This window comes from Protopterus annectens, chromosome 6.part0 (genome assembly GCF_019279795.1).
Source record: "Protopterus annectens isolate FY-2018-M chromosome 6.part0, PAN1.0, whole genome shotgun sequence".
In the NCBI taxonomy this organism is placed as follows: domain Eukaryota; kingdom Metazoa; phylum Chordata; order Ceratodontiformes; family Protopteridae; genus Protopterus; species Protopterus annectens.
Window position 1 is genome coordinate 1,469,645,974 of NC_056737.1, and position 19,854 is coordinate 1,469,665,827.

Sequence of the window (19,854 nt, forward strand, 5' to 3'; positions counted from 1 at the left end):
CACATATAATAAACCGCTATTACTATCCCAACTTTATTTACAGTGACGTATGTTTAATACATTGCTGCAAGGTTAGGGCTGCTACAGCTCACAGCTGTCACATTTACATTAACATTTACATATGCATTCTGCGTTTTCCTGTCTGTATATTGAACGTACAATAACATAAGACCTGTACATCAGTTGCATTTGTCTGGGTTATGCTCACCCTTCCACAGTCCTCCCTGAGTCTAATTTACTGTGTGTGTAAGCTGTGGGCTGACAATGTCAATAAATCCACCTGCTGCAAGCTGTACAACTCTAGAATATGGTTAATTTAAGAATGTTTGACATTTCCTCACGTCAGCAGGTAGCTGCTCCTTCTATACATGCCATCATGAGTGCGACATGCTGATCCGCATCGTGTCTGTGCTATCGTCATCATATTTCATCGGATTCAGATGTGCGACTGCCAGCAGTCCGAATTGCTTACCTTGGTGAACTACAGGATTTGATATTGTGATTATTTATTTATCTATATACATATATGTTTGTCTTTTCAGCTTTTCTCAATTAGGAGTTGCCACAGCGGAACTCCGGTCCGTTAATGATTGGCAGTAGATTGTTATGGTGCCGAGTTGCCAGCCCCACGCCAAACCTTCAGCGAAGGCATGCCCATTCATGCATGTGTTTTGGAGGCCACTCAACCATGGGGAGGACATGCAGACTCCAAACAGAAGGCACTCCAGTCGATAATCTAACAGGAGAACCTCTTGCTGTGAGGCAACAATGCTACTACTGTACCACCATGGCTTATCTATATATATATATATATATATATATATATATATATATATATATATATATATATATATACACACGTATATAAATATGTATATATTTAGAGGGGAACACTTTATAATCCCGAAAATCTGAAACATCGAATTTCAGAATCCCAAGATTGTAAAGCTGAAAGCTCAAAACTCCGAAACCCCAAAAGCATGAATTTCAAAATCCTGAAGTCCGGAGATATTGAATTTGCGCTTCTGGTGTTGCGCTGTGTGAATGGATAGCTAGAAGTTCAGGTAAGTATTTATGTTTAAGGGTTTTGGTTAGGGGCTTTAGTGTGGGTCAGTGTGTTTTGTTACTGTGATGTGTGTGTGCGAAGGGAATGTAGCTTGTATGGTGGTGTTTTCATGTGTTTGTCTGTGTACTGTAACCTTGGAGTTAGTATATTTAAGTGTGGGGGTGTGGGGGCACAGCCCTCCACACGGGGGGGTGCAGGGGAGCTTGCTCCCATGCTTGTATGTAGTGTAGGTTTGTGTGCTTGTGTGTGGGCGGAAGGTTTGTGTATGTGTATCTGTGTGGTGTATGGTTAGTGTAGGAGTCACGATTATGAAATTCGCGCTTCTGGGGTTTCGTGATTTTAAGGTTTTGGCTTTATGATCTCGAGATTCTGAAATTCAATATTTCGGGATTATAAAGTGCACCCATATAGATATACATATAGATATAGATATAGATATATAGATAGATATAGACAGATAGACACATGAGCATACATAAACAAGTCAAAACATCAAACGATAAGTGATCAATCAAAAGACAATCAGAAATAACAAAAGAAAAAATATCCACTGGGGCAAGCCTTCCTCCTGCATTCTGAGATTGCACTACATTGGGGAAAGTGCAAATTCACCAAGTCTCACACACTTAAAACGTTGCTACGTGCGATCTGCTGCACCATGTGCGGAAGTTAAACTACAAAGTCCTTGTCTTCTATAGTCCCAGTTAAAGGATCAGTCCAGTAAGTCATCATTGTTGAATAAACGATGTAGATCATCATGACTGGGCAGACAAGTCCTTTACACCTAAATCTAGATGACAAAAATGGAATGATGCATGACACAGCGTCTGTTACTTATTCATTTTTTCCAATGGTGATAAGTGACAATGTCCAAAAATAATGTGTTTACATATAATTATTATCTTCAGGACCAAACTGAGAGTGGAAAACAACCATTTATACTATTTTAAGGTATAACAGATATGGGGAGGGGGTGGGACCTGTCATCACAGGATCTAGTAGTGTGCAAAATAATAGTCATTAAAATGGAATGCAAGTGTACTCTTACTGTCAGCATTAAATGTCTGGAGTTTTCTAACAAATTTCTTTGTACCAAATATCCTTTGGATGAGACAAACTGTGGTCCCATCTGCTGGAGTTGGTGGTTGCTGAGGTGCATGTAAAAGATTCCGCAGCACCTATGGGAGAGTATATGAAGCTTAATAATGCCCTGGTCAAAATTTCCCCTAAAAGTATAAGTACCACCTTGGGTTTCCCATAAAAGGAGACCCCCCCCCCGTCTAGTGGGACTAACCTGGTCAACAAAGTCAAAAATAAATAAATAAAATGATGGTTCTTGATACAATTGAAAAATGCAGTATTTTCTAAATAAGGATACTGCAACCACAAATCAAAAAAATAATGCAACATCTAAATAGATACAAATTCATGTTTTATTTTGCCAGAAATAAATACATCACTTGAAAATTAATGATTCTGGACCTGCAAAGATTACTTTTATAGCAGCAATTCAGTAATTAAGTTAAAGGATGTTAACTTCCTGTGAACGTTACCATAAATGTTTTTTGTACATTTTTTAACTTATATCCTGCTGTGTTTATTAATTCTATTTCTAACGTCAAACTTTCAAATACAACTAGGCATGTAGCAGTTGTGATTTTTTAACAAGACTTATTAAGTGCACGATACAATGGGCATTAAATAAAAACGTGTCTGAGGCAAGGGAGCTGAAGCAGTTTGGATAGATATGCCTTTCTGGAATAATCGCAGTTGTATTTTCTGAGAGTTAAAATGATAGATATTTTCTGAGAGTCAAAATGATAGATATTAATACATAATGCATTTGTGGCAAAACTCATTAGTAAGGCAAAAACACTTGCATTTTCTTCTGCCTTAAAACAGAAGAGAGAGAAACACCATTATTAGTTGCAGGATAATGTAAAAAAAATCAATTTTAAGGTTATCTAGACTCATATTTCCCATATACCCATTCTTTATGAATATTTAATTGACTACAATAATACACAGATTAATTAAAAAAATGAAACTATAGACAAGTGCTTACCGCAGTACTCCCCTTCGTCAGAGCCATCTGCACAATCCTTTCTTCCATTGCAGATTTTATCTGGTAGTAGGCATAAAGAACTGTCATTTGAACAGGGATATTTCGGTGTTCTGCAACCATAACCTTCACAGCTGGACTCATCAGAATTATCTGTGCAATCTTTTTCACCATCACATACCCAGATCTTGCTTATGCATCTCCCTTAGAAATACAAATTTGAAAACATGTAAGACATGCATTTGCATTATTTTTTATTGTACTTCATTAATTCTGCATTTTCTGGCCACATGAACTGAATATGTGTCCATGCAATATAATTATATACTATTATAATGCTTACAATTGATTAATCTATCATCTTTGTTTCATCTGTGTACTTACATGTTTCCATGATATTCAGTACAATCATTGATAAACTGGTGGCATACTTGTTTTAACGGGAAATTTTGGGGGAAGGTGGATGGATATTGTGTTGGTCTTGAAGAGACAGGAATAAAAGCCATCCTTTTTACTATATTAGTTGTTATTTTACTCCTGTAAGGTTACTTATAAGTGGTTTTTAGTAATGACTTGTACTTTGAACAAGTATGATATGGTTGGCTTTTTCAAATGATGTATTAAATTTTACAGAATGGTGTTTTTCATATCAATATTTAATTGATTGTCTTTCTTGCATAGATTTAGACATTGCTTTCTATGTTGGGGAAATAAAACACATTTCAGATTTTATGCTGCTTTGCAAGAATGTTAGGTTCATAAACTAATTATGCAAGATTCAAAACCCTGTTATGATTCATCAAGATCATTTACAGTCAAGATACTAAAGTATCCCTTTCAAAAATACTCTTCAAATTTGTACAAGTATAGCTCTGGGAACAGATGCACTCCAGCAAATCCGTGCATACAGAATGAGAATTTGAACTGTGTAAATATGCAAATAGTGAATAATGGAATGGGGGTGGGGGGTGACCAAGACTCTAGAAGAGCATTTTTGTGCTAGGCACTGTTGAATCACTGACTCTCTCCACTGGCAACATTCACTTAGCACTGCTGTGTTTGTAACACTTTTGTGCTGCAATGGTGCAGAAAGGGATGGATTGAAATGTAATCCTCCCATTAGTGGCAACATTCATAGGGTGTTAAACCTTTAAAAGCATTTTTCACAGTTCAACTTTAGACAACTTGTAAACTTTCTTTCAACATGCTCTGTTTTTAAAAGCAATTTGCAAAAAAAAAAAATGTTGGCAATTAGTTTACAAGCAGTATATAAGTGATCATTGTTCAAATGTCCTAGAGACAGCGTTACAAAGTATTATGAGATTCTTATTCTGCAAATCCTCCAGCAGCATACAAAAGCATGACAATTAACAAGAAGTATACCAAAGTCAGTAATGTCAGTAAATATATATATTATATATATATATATATATATATATATATATATATATATATATATATGTGTGTGTGTGTATAACTGTACAAAAGAGAGCATCTGTGCAAAAAAAGGTAGTTTCCCTCCAAATGTGAACCAGGGTACAATACTGCAGAGAGCAGTAGTATGTGAGTTTTATTTATCAGTCTAATAGCTTGAGAGATAAAACTGTCTTTCAGCCTGGTTGTTATGGCCACCATGCTCTTATAACACCTTCCTGATGGTAGCAGCACAAACAGTTTGTGTTGTGGGTGGGTAGTGTCCATGATAATGTTTTGAGCCCTCCTAAAAACTCTCTTGGTGTGGATGTCCTCCAGTGCAGGGAGTGTTACTCCAATGATGTTTTGCAGTTTTTTTACTTGCTGCAGAGCCTTGTGAGCCGTATTGTACTATTCCCAAACCATACTGTAATATACTATTCCCGAACCATACTGTAATAGAGCGGGAGAGAATGCTCTCAAGTCTGCATCTGTAAAAGTTGCTGAGGATGGTATTGGGCATGCCAATCTTCCTCAGCCTTCTCAGAAAATACAGTTGAAAGCTAGCTTTTTCCTACAAGGTCTGTGATTTTATGAGTCCATGCAAGGTCCTCAGAGATGTAATACTGAGGAATTTAAATGTAGCCATTCTTTCCACCTTAGACTCACCATATGATGGTAAATGCCGTCCTCTGTTCCTGCATGTAATGAATGATCATCTCTTTAATTTTGCAGGTATTAACACAGAGATTACTGTACCAACACCACTCCATGAGGTTCACCATTTCCCTCTTATATGCTGACTCATCACCCCCAGAGATCAAATTAATAACTGTTGCATTATCCGCAGATTTGACAATGCTGGTGTCACATTGACAAGTAACAGAAAGTGAAGAGGGTGTACAGCATTGTACTCAGCACACATCTATGTGGAGTTCCTGTATTTATTATTATTGTTTTAGAGATGTTATTCCCCAGTCTGACTCATTGTTGTCTGCCTGCCAAAGAATCCATGACCCAATTGCAAAGAATCAGCGGCACACCTAGTATAGACAGCTTATAAATGAGCTTCACTGTTATCATTGTATTAAACGCTGAACTATAATAAATAATCAGCGATTGTGCATAACAATCCTTATTCTCCAAATGAGTAAGAACTATATGCAATATTGTACTGACTGCATCCTCTGTCAACCTATTCAATCTGTATGCAAACTGCAGGGGATCCATTTTATTAGGTATAACTAATTGAATATGAATTATAATGATTCTCTCAAGGCATTTCATCACTATGGGAGTCAATGCAACCAGCCAGTGATTACACCAATTAAGATATTCTGAAATACACAGTGTCAAACTCCAGTTTGGTAATGACATTTATTGCAAAGCTACCAGACTTGCTGCTACCTATTTGAAGACTGAAACATTCTGAGAAATAACAGCTGTTATATGGTTAAACTGCTTTCACCTCACTTGACACATGGACACATGCTGCGCCTTGGACAAAAGCGATTTCTCCAATATGCTACAGTCTCAGAATCAGGACATCACCCTCCTCTCCTCACTTTTATACTTGCTATACCAAAGATCACAATTAGTGCTTGGGCTTTGAGTGGGAATGTATTTTCTATATAAAAGCCAAAAAAATAATGCCCTATCAGAACATGAATATCATTAAAAAAGGCTCATCATGACTATGCAATAAATTAGGTAAGCATGTTTGATCTTTAAATAATGTGAACTTCATCAGACCAAAGTAAAAAACTAGTAGAAAGAATTTGAAAATTTTTTCTCATAGTCACATGCAAACAGTAAGCGATCACAATGCATAAAAAACAAAACTGCGAAATACTTTGAATCAATATAAAATACGTATAAAATATATGTACTATATCTTCTAATTATATTAAATTATATTAAAATATTATCCTATAGACATTTAACTTTTAAAAAAATATTTATACTAATGTGTTCATTTAAACCTGGGAATGTATCTGCTTCAAAGGTGATTTGCCAGCATGTCTCCTTACATTCAAGTAGACTACATACATAGCCTCCATGGCTATTGCCAATTAATTTATCTAGAACAAAAAAATAAATTTCTTGAAAAATACGCAAGTAGTGATATATTTACCCAGAGCATTAGTCATATCTTTATGTTTAGTGGCTAAAATATGCTCATGTGCTCTCTCAACTAGCTTTCTATTGGTTTTACCTATATAAAAAACAGGACAGGAAACACAATATGCAAAATACACTACATCCTTTAATTTGATAGTATATCTGCAAGTTGCTTCTACCACTCGACCCTGAAGTTTCATAACAACTGTAGTACTGTTAAACATAAATCTACAATGCTTGCAAGATTGACAACTATACATGCCATAAGGTCAACAGATTTTTATTTATTTTTATTTTATTTTATTTTATTTATTTTATATTTGTTAACCGGGATAGTCTAACTGGATACATGTCCATTTTCAGCGGAGGCCCGAGGAGAAAAGCTCCAAAGAAACACATATGCAAGACATACAAACAAAATATTCTAACATGTTTCTAATATATACAACTAGACCATATAGATGAGCACACATTATTAATTCCTTGGCAAAGATATATAGAATGATCAATACATATACAAACGATATTAAAGTATGTTAAATATTTAGAGTCACATCATGCATCTGAATGTGGTATTGATAAGACTGTGCAGTCATATCAGGAGATTATGTGTTTACGGCAAGAGTTTAGAATATTAGAAGTGTCTATATAATTGCTGGTCTAATTAAAAAAATGTAGAAAAATTAACATATTTTAGTAAATAAGATTAAGTATAGTACCAATTTTATTAAACTACTATTTATTACATAAAAATAATAGTCCAATGGGTGCTAATAACATTTTTAATTTGCTCCCTATCTCTTCTTATTGGTAATGCATGCAAACATATTATGTAAAGTAATTTGGTCTAAGCTCTTGTTATAAAACCATATAACCATGTAAAAGAATAGGCAGAATCCTTTCTGAAAGCTTTTGAATAATTTATTCAGAAATAGCATGTAGTTTAATAATAGGATGCACATGGTTCTCACATCATTTAATTATTATATTCACCTCATTTAAAACTTCATCATTATCACTAATTAACTTACTGAGATATATAAACTGCCACCTAACTACATTCCATTTCATGAAGTTAGGATGCATACCAGTAAAGTACAAGTAATTAACAAAAGTGGGCTTATGAAATAACTGACTCTAAAAATGATGGTAATTAATGTCTATGGTTAATAATAAATTTAAAAGATTTACTGCATAACAATGCGCACTAATAGTGAATTTCAAAAAATCAGTACTGTTGTTAATGGCTATAAAAATGTAAGGAAAATCTTTCAAAGTACCATTACAAATAAAAATCAAATTGCCTATGTGACGTTTATAATACCTCACCTAGCAATATAATGGATGTCAAACCAAAAACTCATGTTCCCACCAGGCTATTACCAAACTGGTAAAAATGGGTGCCATTCTACCACCCATAACAACTCCTTTAATTCTTTGTAAATATTATCCTGTTACAAAAAAAATAGTGGTTGATACTATATCTAATAATAGACAAATAGTATTAGTTTGACTATTTTGTAATGAAGTAAACTTATAAAGGTACATACAAACAAAATCTATACCAGTTTCCCAAGAAATAGCAATGTATAATAAAACATCAATAGTAAGAAACATAGTTTCTGAACCTGTCAACTGGTAATTATACAGAAAATCAAGACAAATCCAGGAATTTTGTAAATAAAACACAGCACCCTATACTACAACATTAAAGATAGAATCTAAATATGCTATAATTTCAGTTTGGCTACTATGAGCTATTAAACTAAAGGAAAGATTATCAACATCTTTATGAATCTTGGAAATACTAAAGATGACTCCTACATTAAGATGATCATTTTTCAGGAATTCATAAATATTATAATCAATGAAACCTTCTTTCACTAGGTCAAACAAAATAGTATCTACTTTAGTGTATTGCTTTAACACAAAATATCTTGGTACCACCTTATAAAAGCTGTTGCCAGACAACATATCATTAATATTTTCATTGTATTTATATGTATCCATTAATACCAAGGCATTACCTTTATTGGCATGCATAATGCATAATTGTCTATCACTACTGCAATCATGCAAAGCTTTATATTCAGCATTATTCATACTGAATCTCACATTGGTATTTTTGTTATTTAACATATGCTTAAAATCACATATACATGCATCAGCAAATGCAGTTAAGATATTATGTAATGCTGGATTATAGATGCTTTTTATGCAAAAGATGCACATTAGCATGACTAAAATGATGGACATTATTTAATGTAAACTTTAAATTAAATTTCCTAACAAATAATTTAAAAGCAACCGCCAACTGAGTATAATTAGTACATTTAGTAGAAATAAAAAAAAATCCTTTTTCAAGAACTTTACACTGATCTACAGAAATTTGTTTTGAGCGGAGGTTAAAAATAGGGCAAGCTAGTTTCTCTTGTGTCACCCCTACCACTCACTTTTGATCTACCTCTGCCTTTGTTGACCATAACTGTCTGATGATTTGAAAAACTCAAATCTGGGTGAAAATAATCTAATTTAAATTGATTAGATGAATAATTAGGATCAGTACAGTCAATGTTTTGCGACTGAGTTGGCAAAGGTGGTAATTCTTGATTATAATCAGAACCAAACAGGACAGTAGCCTCAGAGGAAAAGACATTCAAATTACTGGCATTGGAATTACTGACATGCTGCATGCCCCCTCTATTTTTGTTGTATTGAGGTAAAGGATGTGCTGAATTGAATATTGATTCAATTTATTGAGCACTTTTGCTTTTTATGCAACGTGACTGGCTGCTGTTTGCATGTGATTATGACCAAAATGTTTAATTTCTTTCTACTAGTTTTTCACTTTGGTCTGATAAAGTTCATGTATTAAAAGAACAAAAGCACTTACCTAATTTATTCTGTGGTCATACTGAGTCTTTTTTGACCACAATCATGTTCCGATTGCATTTTTAGCTTGTTAATTCATTCAGAGTTGTGCTTCAGTTTGCTGGTTTGTTTTTGTCAATATATTTTCTATATTACTTTAAAACAAACAGCAGGTTAATAATATGTATTATGAGTAACAAGAGAAAAGACTTAATTTCATTTTTTTTTTGTAAAGGTACCAGTGTGTTATTTGGTTGCTATTTCAACAAATATAGGTAGAAACTTAGTAACATATTCCTACCTTAAGAAAATGTTTGACAGTTTATACATGGACATTAAGTGATAATTATTATAACCCCATGTGGAGGGCTGCACCCCACACAACCCCTTAAAATTATATATACCGACTCCGGGATCGTACTACACTGAGGAAAAGTATACATTTCCTGATCCTTGCTGTACCACAATCTCCATTCAAAAACCCGATTATATGGTCTTGACCATATGGAGCTCCAGTTTCTGAAAACTTGATCAACTGATAGGGATCCCATAATACACTCCTAGTACTCTATTAGTTGCAGCAAGTTGCCCATTTCCCTTTAAATCAAAATAAAACAAGAACACAGAGTATTGGTTTAAGTTATTGCATTTATACAAAGAGTTATTTCTCAACTTTGCTATTATTTTTAGGCATTACTGCTAAGTTAGCCAATTTTATGAGATAAATAATCTGACATTTAAACTGCGTACTAAAAGGACTGCATTTTTGAATTAGTATGCGTCTTTTTTCTTTTAGGTCATTAATTATTCATATGAAAAAAGGCTATATAAAGTCACTGAATATAATCGGGTTTTATCAACAGCTGGAAACAGCAGAAGTCAGTGATTTCTGCATACCAATGCAACCTCACAAGAATAAACTCCCATTTGGATTATTACACTCTAGCACTCCCCTAGCCCCTCAACTAGCTAACATAATTAATGTGATGTCTGCAGCTTGGGAGATGGAGATTTGTTCCCCATCAGTATCCTGAGGTTCTAGTCAAAAGTTAATGAAATTATCTTTCCAATACAGCTCCCATTAGAGGAAGGGCAGATTTTGTTGTCTCTTGAATATTTATAATCCCACATGTTTGACCAATATAAGTAGTATGTTCAGAAAGCATTTTCTCAATGCTGAATACATTTCTTGGGCAAAGATTTCATACTTTGTTACTTTTAGCATCTGTAAACTTGTAATATAATACTGGCAAATAGCTAACACAATGCCATGATTCTTCAGTCTTCAGGGGAAATAAAAATTATAAGACTATTGAATGAGCACCTGTGTAGTAAATGGATGAAATTATAGCAACACATTCACACAGTGGACATTTATAAACCTCATCAGTAAGAAAAAGAGGATTAGGTTTTATTAAGAATGAATACAAAGCACAGCATAAAAATATAATCTAGTGTAATATTTGCACATGAGTATTGCTGAGAATTGTTTGAGTGCCCTCCACACAGTAAAAGTGATGGTTGGTGCAAATGATTCACTCCCTGGACCAAAATGTATTCAGTTTGTGTTACAATTTCTTTGAAAGGAACAGATTGTAGATAAGAGAGAGCAAAATATGGCGAGGAAAACAATGCTTGAAACAGAAGGTAGTATATGTTCATAGGTTAGTACTAGGATAACTCCCCTTGTGGGCCATTTTTAGCCTACCCAATGACCCATTGTGAGAATCAAACCCCATACCTTGTGTTTATAAGGTAAATACCTTTACCATTATGCCAACCTCCCAACTTTCATTCATTATACATAACAAAGCAGGCATGTGCAAGAGATGAGCCAAGAAGAGCTAAGTTATGGTTCAGAGAGAATCACTGCACCATAGACAATTAGTTACAAAATGATTGAGAATAACTAATAGAGAATAATGAGCTTCAAATTTGAAGTGTCAAAATCCCGTAAGTTTTTTATATAAATGAGTGTCTTTTTCTAGCTTTTGAGATCCATTGTCTTTTTTTCATGCATAGTCACACCCTGCACAGATGGTATTATTTATTTGTGTATTTATTTATTTGACTGGTTGTTTGTTTTTTTTTTGTTTTTTTGGATTGGTTAGGCCATCTAGACTATTAACCTCTTTTCAGTGGAGACTGGAGATGTCGTTTATACTATTAGGGAAAATGTGGCCAGGGCACTGAGAAACTTCCTCACTCATTAGAAGACTACTTGAGCTGTTCCTAAAGCAGTTGTAGCAAGGAGAACAGCATTCAAGGATGTCCGAGATGAGATAGCACATACGTAAATGCTGGCGCAGTATATGAAGCTCTATAGGATTCTAAGGAGGGGGTGACCATGGTGGTGAAGTGGTTAGCATTGTTACCTCCCAGCAAAAGGTTCTCTGGTTTGATTCTCAGCTGGGGTGCCTTCTGTGCACAGTATGCATGTCCTCCCTGTGGTTATATGGGTTTCCTCTTTGTGCTCCAGTTTCCTCCCACATTCCAAAGACATGCAGTAGGTGAATTGGACACACTAAATTGGCTGTAGGTGAGAGTGTGTATGTGCAAGGGAATGGTACAGATGAACTACCATGGGAGGACTAGCCACCTGGTAGTGTAAACCTTGGCTCGAGGTGATTGTTACTGCTGAACTGACACCCCAACCCAATGGGCGAAAGGGGTTGAGGATGGATGGATGGAAGACCGAGGAGCTGTTTCAACAGAATTTGATTATTGAAAACAAACATTAAAAAAATTATGGATATATTATTTCAACCCTCCAGTCAGGACATTGCAGAATAATACTTTGGATGAATTGTTGTTGCAGAGCAAGGTGGAAAGTGGAACAGATGTTTCATAGGGTGAAATTATGGACAAAATTCAGTTGGAGGAACTGAAAGCTATTTTGTAAGATGATTGCCAGACAAAGACATCACATGCCAAGACTATTAAAGAAATTGCAAGGGAAAGTGATGAGAGATGAAAAAAGGAAAGGGAATCTCAACAGTCAAAGGAAATTTGTGGTGAGGCTTCAGAACAGAAAAGAAAAACAAACTGACAGCTATGACACTTGGGATAATTCAATTGTCCCATTAGGAGTGGAGGCTAAGGAGGTAAAAATCTTTTTATTCTTATTCATAAATGGATACAGCATTTTTGACATTATTTTGAGACTGTTTCAAGCATTTCACAAAGAAACAAAAAAGGAGATTTATGTTCAATTTCAAATTGAAGTTGAAAAAGAGACTCTAAAGAGACATTTAGGGAAACTTTGTAAAGAGGTTATGGACATTACTGAAGTCTATGATAATGGAGAATTATGGACTAGAGTATAGGACTGTTATATTGTACTGAAAATGGAGAAAGAAAAATCATATTCCTATTTTGATAAATGCAGAGGGTAGTGAAGGTGTTGCAAATACTGTGGAAAACTGAAAACATTTTTTTCTGTGGAAAAATTATCATTTGATAAGCAACTGTGATAAGAGATATGTTATATCCATGGAGGAATAGGTCATGATACAAAAAGTGTGACTGTAAATGTAACAAAATTGGGCATCTATGGATTGCTTGTAATCTAGAGAAAAAGGATGAAGAAGAAGAAGAAAACAAAACTGAAGGTAGTATATGAAGAGAAGAGGTAGTCTCAATAAAAGATAGAGAAATTGGGAAAGCAAAATCAGGGTAAAAAATAAAGATCAGTTTAAAGAGAAAAAATAAAGAGAAGATAGTATAGAATATGGCTCTGAAATAAGTGATGAGGAAGATATACATTGGAAATAGTGAAAGGTAAAAATGAGTCTCTTGGCAAAAGACTAAGGGTCTGAAAAAGAAAGCTTAAAAGGATTAGTGCAAAAGAGAAAAAGAAAGGAAATGGATAATGCAAATGAGATAAATACTTCAAATTTATACAATTTCTGATAAGCTAGAACACAGACATAATGACATCTTTAGAGTGCTTTCAGTAAATGTGAAAAGTATCAAAAATATAAATTGTCATCCTAAACTGGTGCAGTCAGTGTGATATTGACATAATAATATTAGAAGATGTAAGGATTTTGATACAAGAAGAGAGATTACAAAGAAACATTGGAGAGGAGATAAAACATGCAACCTAGGAATGGAACGATGCTCAGGAATAGTTGCACACCGTAGAATTCCAGTGACAATACTGAATGTGATATTGGTAATGATGGGAAGATTAACTATTGTAAATCACAGGTGGCATAAACAGGTCTATAGGTTTACAGAATGGCATGCCTATGCTACAAGCAAAGAATGGGTACATTTATTTCATAAAATTTTGGATTATGTAGTAATTACTAGGAATGTAATCAAAGTGGAGCACAAAGCACACCAACACAGAGAATAAGCTGTATAAACAAATGTTCACATCATAAAGCCCGAGAGAAGATGGTTTATTTTAACATTGTCAATGCAAATACGTATTTGCATTGACAACGTTACAATAAATCAGCTTCCCTCGGGTTTTATGGTGTGACCGTTCATTTATACAGCTTGTTCTATGTGTTGATGGGTTTTGTGCTCCACTTTGGTTAAAGTTTTTTTTTGGCATATTCTCCTGTTGGTTTTACTATGAATGTAATATTAACATGAGTTCAAGTATACGAGAGGAAAAAGTCGAACAGAAGAAATTATGTCAAGAAAAGTTTAGAAATTATAACACATGGCAAGGTACAGATTTGGAATAATAATTATTGGACATATATTCAAGGTATATATACGACAAAACTAGATTATTTTATTATACCACAAGCTTTAAATATTACTAGAGGAGAGACACATATAATAGGTTTTTCAGATCACTTGGCCATATGGATAGAAATGCAAGAAAATAAGGAGTATATCAGAGTGGGAAAAGGAATAAAAAGAATAAACAAGAAATTATGGGATGAAAATAGAAAAAAGTAAGTCTGTGTTTATGGAAATATCACATTTTCACTAGAATGTGTTATTATAACTGGTCAGAGTGATGGCTAGCTTTGAAAGAAAAATATATATTTTTTTCAGAATGGTAGTCAGGTGTAGGAAAATCAGAAAAAAAAAATCATAAAACAATGTGCATGGATGCTTTAAGGAATTTGGAAAGGGGAGATATAGAATATTCTGTGATAGAAAAGAGAATTTATGAAAAGAATCATGAGAAAATTAAAGGATGATTATTTAATCAAAGATATTATTTACAAAGAAAAAGATGTATCACTTATTTGAGAAGCATAGTTAAAGAGAATATTATTATAAAGAGAGATATGAAAGATGACAGAGGAGAAGTAAGAAGCTCTCTGGAACAAATTCTGACTATTACAATAAATAATGTAAAGAAAATGTTTCAAGAAACAAAGAAAGTACAAAAGAAGAATAGCTTGAAAAACTGACAGAACAAGAAAATAAGGAAGTGCAAAATGAGATTTCTTTATATGAATTAGATAAGTTAATTTATAGACAGTTTCAGGATTAGATGGAATAGGATACCAATTTTAGAAGAATATTATAGTGTGACAAAAAATACTTCTTAAAAGCTATGAATGAGATGTTAAATGAAGCTCCTCTATATAAAGGTTTATGCAGTGGTATACTTAAATTTGTACAAGAAAAGGAAGAAAAAATAAAATTAAAAATTAAAGACCTATAGTACTGAACAATACTGTATTGAAAATAATTCAGAAGAGAATAGAAAGTAAAATGAAAATATTAGGGAAGATATAATGCATAGTTTAAACTTAAAGGGAAAAGAGTGTGAGGAATAATTATTCATAGTAAGTGAAATCATGGATGATGTTATAAACAGGACTGACAATACCAAAATCATGAAAGGAGATTTAAGTAAGGCTTTTGATATAGTACAACATGGACTTATGTGGACAATTATGGAAGAGTATAAGATTATTAAGAAAATTAAGAATATGTGTTATTCTGCATATAATAAAAATAAAGTAATAATTTTAGGGAATGAATGGATAAGCAAAGAAATAGATATTAAGAAAGGCATATAACAGGGATGCCTTATGAGTTGTGCATTATTTCCATTATTTGTGAATGTAATAGTTAGAGATGCAAATTTGCACTAAGATCATGATAGGGGATTTAATTAAAGCTTTCGATACTGTACAGGATGCACTTTTGTGGACAACTATAGAAGAGTATAACATTAGTAAGAACATTAAGAATATATGTTGTTATGCATATAATAAAAATAAAGTAAGACTTTTAGTGAATGAATAGTTAAGCAAAGACATAGATAAGAATAATAGCATCCAGCAGAGATGTCCTATGAGTAGCATATTATTTGTATTAGTTATTAATGTATTAGTCAGAGATGTAAATATGCACATGGAAGGTGCTACTTATATTACTAATGAAGAAATAAAAATTCCAGTTAGGTTTACTTATGCAAATGATATTATATTAATTATGAGAAACAAGGTCTGGATGAAAGAAGTTATTTGCTGCATACATCAATGCTTAAATATAATAGGCATGCCTTTAAATAAAGAAAAGAGTAAAGGATTGTGTAATATAGCAAAGATAGGAGGGGTATCTTTCTTGATGAAATAAATCTCTGTGATAGGAATAAGATTTGGGATTAAAAATGTAAGTGAGGAACAATGGAATAAAATACTAACTGAAATAAAGGAGCTTTGTTGTTTTTGGAAAAACATACAACCTATTGTTTAATAAAATGGTTTATGTGATTAATTCAGCTATACTGGGGAAGACCGCATATTTAGCTACTGTCTATATATCACCAATAATCTATGAAAAAGTAATAGTACAAGTATTATTTTTTCTTTTATATGGAGTTTAATATTGAATCCAGTGAAGAGAGAAGTCTTATACATGGCCAAGAAAGATGGATATGTATGATTAATCAACTCAATCATTTATGCTGTTTCTTGAATTTGTAGAAAATTTTGTATTGGATAAATGAAAAAATAAAAAGTCAGTAGTAAATTTACTAAGGTACAAATATAAGTGACATTGGGATATGTTAAAAAATTAAAAAGAAGACAAGCCTGTTTAAATAAAGTGATGATATGTTGTCAAGAAAAATTCTTTTATACAGAATAAAAAAATGATGAAAAAGAAAATGAGAGGAAAATGCGGTATAAAATAGCACGATACATTCTTCTTCTTCTTCTTCTTTCAGCTTTTCCCAGTTAGGGGTCACCACAGTGGATCACCTGTCTGCTCATGATTGGCAGTGGAGTTTTATGGTGTCGAGTTGCCAGCCCAGCGCCCAACCTTCCACAGAAGGGACACACACGCACGCACCTACACCTAAGGCCAATTTAGAGTGTCTAATCCGCCTACAGCATGTCTTTGAGATTTGGGAGGAAACCAGAGCACCTGGAGGAAAGCCACAAGGGTTGGGAGGGTGGCCTAATGGTTAAGGTGTTTGCCTTACAAACACAAGATGCAGGGTTTGAGTCTCACAAGGGATAATTGGCTAAGCTTAAAAATGGCTCGCAAGGGCAGTTAGCTTAGTACTAATCTATGAACCTATGAACGGCCACAAGAAGGACATGCAGACTCCGCACAGAAGGTACCCCAGCCAAAGATCGAACCGGAGAACCTCTTGCTGTGAGCAGGAATGCTAACCGCTGCACCACTGTGGCCACCCAGCATGATACAGTATTAATTATGTTAATCTTCGGGTTGAGCAACTATTGAATGAAAAATGTAAAGCTATAAAAGTGCAAAAAGCATAGTGTAATAAAATGTCAATTTATTTTGTAATGGAGATGCGTAATTAATAAGTTATCAATAAAGGGGAATATGCCTTATAAAAATCAGTGAAAGAGTTTCTATACATTGTGATAAAGAAGAAACTATAGAACATGTTTTCCTATAATGTATACAGGTTGCAAAATTGTAGGAGAATTTATGTGAAGAAAATTTATTTGAACACATAAAAGAGGTAAATTAAATAAAAATGTACATGATTATTTATATATATATTATAGCCATAAAGATAAAGAATATGTTAGTAAACTAGATAAAAGATTGTTTTATGTTTTGTGGACCATTTGGAATGAAAGGCAAAATGAAATCATGTATAATAGTAAATGGTGTCTAGCAGTAATTTAAAAAAAAATAGATGGTTGTTGTTGTTGTGTCTTTCGGCTTTTCCCGGTTAGGGGTCACCACAGCGGAACTCCAGTCTGCTAATGATTGGTAGTTGATTTTTACGTGCTGAGTTACCAGCCCTGACGCACAACCTTCAACGAAGGTAAGCCCATTCACGCATGGCTCCACGCAGAAGACGCTCTAGCTGAGAATCGGACCGGGCAGCGTCTTACTGTGAGGTGACAACGCTACCACAGCACCCCCACCGCGGATAATAATATTCATAATATATTGTGAATTTCCAGGATTTTCCACAAGTTCTGTAAATCATATCCACCTCATAGAGGAAGGGAGAGTGGTGACAGTTTTTTTAAGTAGATATTGTTAATTAGATTTGCAGTAATGCAAATTTCAATCTTTTAAACAATGGTCAATGATCTGTTTTTCTTTTTCTTTTTCTCAGACCTGGTTAATGGTCATTGTAATATCTAATTAGCAGCAGCAGTACAAAATACTCATTTTAAAAATTGAACTGAATTCTTTCAAGCTTATACAAAAGGCCTGAAATTTCTTTGCAGGCACTGAAACACCTGCAAGATTCTGTCCTTCCTAAAATGTACTGTCTACTAAAGTTGCCATGGCAGCAAACATTTCACCAGTAGGACTTATGGAATATCGATAAAGAAATACACTCTCACCCTCTCCTATCAAAGGTACTTGTTGCCTTTGAGTGTATCAGCTGCAGAAGTCCAGTACTGTTTATTACAAAATCTAATCATTTGAAAGCATTCTTTCATTTTGTCACAGGCATACATAACATTTTTTATCTTGCAGGATTGATACCTTCCCTGAGTTATAACCAGATGTTAAAAATAACTATTTTCTTGTGGTCATTGCTCATGCGTTTTTAGCAGTGATGTCTGCATGCTATGCCTGTGGTATGCTAAATTTCATAATGAATCTCCTATAAATATATGACTAAAGATGTCTGATTTACTTGAAATTAATTCCATAATTAAAAGAAATAAATGCAGAGAGATTAAAATGGATGGGTTATCAATCATGAAATAAAAGTAAAAAATTATACACAATTTTAAAAAGCTTATGTGATATCCTGGGATCTGAAGATAAGCATGTAGGAATATGGAATTTCTTTTTTGATACATGGTTCAACCAGTCAAGCCAAATATTTTTCAGAAATGATAGATTATGATAATCATACATATTATTTGCTTTTTTATTTATTTATTTTTAATTTATTATTTTTTGTTTGTAAACTTTACAATAATGGTATGCCCTTTTCAAACAAATGATGGTATAAATGCATATTTGAACTTCTATACATTTTTCTTAACTGATTAATTAATTAATTAATTAATTAATTAATTAATTAATTAATTAAGTAATGGTTTATATTCTTGATGCAGTAACATTTATTTGGATCAATGTGGCATCACCATGAGTCCATCTATGTCTCAGTTATTTTGCAAGCTCTACTAAATTTCCCTTAACACCTGTATGATACTGCTGCTTATTACAAGCTGAAAAAAGACCAGGTACTGAGAATACAAAATGCAGATGTAGAACCAATTCCAAAATACCTTAGCTTACCTCATAAAACAAACCATGGAGAGATAGATATCCTTGCCATTTAAATGTAAAATGAGTTAATAACAGATAAAATGCAGACTAAGACATCTCAAATCAGTCAATAAATCACTGCTTGCAACAAGCCAATGGAAAACTAGTATTACTTATGAACTGGACCTGATTCTAACTATATAGAGGAAACACAAAGTAACTAAAACATGATTGAATTGTAATACTAAAGAATAATTGAAAGTTTTAATGAAAACATCTCTGTGCTATTCAAATACACAGAAAATGAATGCAGAAAACAAATATACAAAAATAAATTAAAAGAGAGAGAGAGATTAGAAAGGTATTTAAGATTTGGAGGAGAAAATTTAATTCAAGAAATTCAATTCAACAAACTACCTAAAGCCCTATTCAGTGGAAACAGGGACAAGTAATAAAGCCCAATGACACCAATATGTAACATTTTTTTTTACCTAAAGAAACAAAGAGGAGAATGTAAAATGGAATATAAGCAGTTTGGTTTTCATTTGCGTGATACATGAAGTAACTATTGACAAGTATGGAACTCAGTAACTACTGACAAGTATGGAACTCAGTAACTATTGACAAGTATGAAACTCAGTAACTACTGACAAGTATTGAA

The 19,854-nt window shown here is 33.6% G+C and overlaps 1 protein-coding gene across 1 annotated transcript in view; it reads right to left on the bottom strand.

The window, feature by feature from the left end:
- LRP1B (LDL receptor related protein 1B) overlaps positions 1 to 19,854 on the bottom strand; it is a gene marked incomplete at its 5' end in the record, with an annotated part of 5,941,474 nt that overhangs the window by 4,640,735 nt on the left and 1,280,885 nt on the right. The window contains one exon of the mRNA XM_044073672.1: positions 3,132 to 3,332. Within this exon, the coding sequence (XP_043929607.1) occupies positions 3,132 to 3,332 (201 nt within the window). The remainder of the gene's footprint in view (positions 1 to 3,131; positions 3,333 to 19,854) is intronic.